We start from the raw sequence: 3,329 nt of genomic DNA, 5'->3' as shown, positions 1-3,329 counted from the left end.
GAGCCAGGTCAATCGAAGCGGCGGCCCTGCGGTGATGCACCGCTTCCCAGAGCCTCCGCGCTAGGAGAAGTTCCCCTTGTCGGAGGAGTAATGAGAATCGTAACGTCGCGCGGGCGACGTAACTTAGGCGCGAGGGTAACTCGCGCGTGTAGTCGTGTATGCGGCGAGTATGGCTTCAGTAGCGGTGAAGAAGCGAACGTGGTTCGCGTGTATATGCTGCGTCCCTGGCAGCAGCTAAGTCCTGAGCGGACGTGAAGGCGAGCTTGACTCGCGTGTATATGCTGCGTCTCTGGCAACGGCTAAGTCCTAGGCGGACGTAAATGCGAGCGTGGCTCGCGTGGATATGCTGCGGCTCTGGCAGCGACTAAGTCCTGTGCGGACGTGAAAGCGAGCTTGGCTCGCGTGTATATGCTGCGTTGTATATCCTGGCAGCAGAGTTCCTGAGTACAATGACGACCCGCGCGGAGTCGGGCGCTCGACCGCAATAAGCTCTGGCGGCGTGAATACCCGGTATGTGCAATACTGGAGAAGTCGCGAAGAGAGATGTCCACCGCGGTGGAAGCGTCAAGGCAATCCGAAGTGATCGCGCGAAGCTTTCTCTCAATCCTCGATCGTATTGAGAAGGTGGAGATCCGTGGAGTTACCATATACTTCGTAACCCAAACGCCAACGTGTCCTCGGACACTCTAGAGGCGATAGCCCAACGTGCAAGCGCACTCTAAAGGGCTGCGAAACCTAAATCCGAATGCCAGCGTGTCCGTGACACTCTGAAGGCAGCGATATGTTCAGTGCAGATATGCACACGTATACCTCTAGCGAGGCAAGAGCCCAACGTGCGTACGCACTCAAGAAGGCGATATGAAGCTAACTAGAGCACAAAATAATACCTCAACGAGGCAATGACCTGATGCGCTAACGCAGTCAGAAGGCCTAGAGTCGGCGCCCGCGGCGTCTTATATAGGCGCCGCACCGAAATTTAACTGCGAGCGACGGCCCCGGCTCGGCGCGCTGCCGTGTAGCGGCGGCGGCGTGAAGCCGCGGCGAGCGGTAGTCACCCGCGCGCGGAACGCGCCTGGCGCACGGCCGCCCGCCGCCCACTATCCGTGCGGACGACAGTTCCCGTACGGAACAAATGGCATGTGAGATATTTTAATGATATTACATTAAATTTTTATCGCTAATATATTAACTCACTTACAAAAATCAGGAATCAGAAACACGATTAAAATACATAAGAATATTTCTTTTCGTTTTCTATCGGTTATTTTAAGCAAGGCTTTATTACAAGCCATTCAGAAATAGATAATATCAAAACAAATGTCATCTTGTAATTAGATTTCACAAACATGTACACTTATTTGTAAAAATTTTTTATATTTTTTCTTTGATTTACTTTGGAAAACTGACAACGTTTAATAGGAAACAACTTGTTTTTAATTAGTTATTTAATTAGATATGCATAGTAAATTATTAAATTATTGGATTATCTTCTATTGGGTATCGGATGCTATTCGAAAAATATTTAAATGTTAAACCGTTTTTCAAAGGAATTAGGATTTAAAAAAAACGCGCAATATCTAGAAAAATAGATTTGAAAAATGTAACATTTTCAGGTCGCCAAGGACAAACCGCCCATAGTTGGTTTCATTCCATTTGGTCTTGCATCATGGTTCAATGATTACGTTGGAGGTCCTAATTATCCTACAGTTCGACCTCATTGCCACGTAGGCATTGCAAAACCAGAAGGCTTTTGGCAAAGAACTTGGAATGCTGTTAATTATATATTTGATGATCTAATCCGAAATTATAATTACTTTCCTAAAGCTCAACAGCTCGCTGAGCGTTATATTGGTCACAAAATTAGATCGTTACACGAAATACAAAAAGATATTAGTATTGTACTGGTTAATAGTCATCCTGCATTTGAACCTGCAATTCCTTTACCGCCAAATGCCATAGAAATTGGAGGAATGCATGCACAAAGCTCTCGGACTGTCACCGATAAGGTAACGATATACAATATACGATATGTTACTAAAATATTTCCTTTATCTGAAACATTTTGAAATAAACAATACCAATGAAGATTAGCAAGGATAATGATAAATAAGAATTTTAATAATATTGTGAAGCATGCAAAATATAAAAAATTTCATATTTAAATTAAAATACCATACTTTTACATATCTTTTTCATAATACGTTATTTAGGCGTTATATATACAGGATATTATACGTTATATATACAGGATATTATAAATAAAATAAAAACTAAAGCCTCACATATTCTGTTAACATCCAATTAATTCTCATAACCACATGCGTGACGTATTAGATATTCGATTATTGTAGAACATAATAAGCTTTTTATATTTTAAATGTGCTTTGTTAATAAAAATTTAACATAATAATACATTATTTTGCACACTAAATTCAAGTATGTTACGTAAAGGAAAAATATTCGTTTATGATTATCACTAATTTTATTCTAATATTAATTTCGTAAGCAAATGTCTTCTGAATTTTATTTAAATAAATTTGACAATACAATTGTTCATTTATATTACTAGTAAATAATCTACTTTGTACATATAGGATGTCCTATTTTAGTTGACACAATGAAATATCTCACAGATAATTCCCTTATAGAAATATCATACTAAGAATCATTGATTAATTACTTATTTTCAGTATTAAAAGTACAGTATTTAGTAATATTCTGTGATTCAAATACAGCTTTTAGTACTCAAGTATTTCAATATTTAATGTTACAAATCCTACCTTATGATTGATTTCAATACTTAAATATTGATATGTAATACTTCGTCCATTGATAAAATACTTACACAGAACATTATCAATATTTAAATACTAATATATTAGGACCTTAACTTAGTTTCCGCCCAAAAAATACTGAGAAAAAGCATTTATTCTAAAAAATTTATTTAAATTATTTCAATGAAAGTATTTTCCATCACTTTCTACAACTTTTTGCCATCTTTCTGGCAACTGGGCAATACCATCTCGATAAAACGATGTTTATTTCGAAGCAATCCATTCGTCCACCCATTCTCGCACTTCTTCAACATTTCGGAAGCGTGTACCACTCAAGCCGTGCTGCATCGATCTGAACAAGTGGTAATCAGAAGGCGCTATGTCTGGTGAGTACGCTGGGTGAGGAAGAGTTTCCCATTCGAGCTGCGTCAGTGTTTCTTTGACGGTTTTTCCAGTGTGTGGCCGAGCGTTATCGTGTAAGAGAATAACTTTGCGCCTGTTACTCGCTATTGCTGGTCTTTTTCGCAACAGCTCATCATTCAATTTGTTCAATTG

The 3,329-nt window shown here is 39.5% G+C and overlaps 1 protein-coding gene across 2 annotated transcripts in view; it reads left to right on the top strand.

The window, feature by feature from the left end:
* Positions 1-3,329, top strand: part of LOC116846725 (UDP-glucuronosyltransferase 2B31-like) — a 283,436-nt gene that overhangs the window by 123,309 nt on the left and 156,798 nt on the right. For both annotated transcript variants that reach the window (XM_032820934.1, XM_032820935.1), the window contains exon 3: positions 1,614-2,006. In XM_032820934.1, coding sequence (XP_032676825.1) covers positions 1,614-2,006 — 393 coding nt within the window. The remainder of the gene's footprint in view (positions 1-1,613; positions 2,007-3,329) is intronic.

Source organism: Odontomachus brunneus, unplaced genomic scaffold, assembly GCF_010583005.1.
Source record: "Odontomachus brunneus isolate Ranch 3 - 2012 unplaced genomic scaffold, Obru_v1 Obru_scaffold_068, whole genome shotgun sequence".
In the NCBI taxonomy this organism is placed as follows: domain Eukaryota; kingdom Metazoa; phylum Arthropoda; class Insecta; order Hymenoptera; family Formicidae; genus Odontomachus; species Odontomachus brunneus.
Note: the sequence above shows the minus strand (reverse complement) of the source record. Positions and strands in the feature narration are given on the sequence as shown.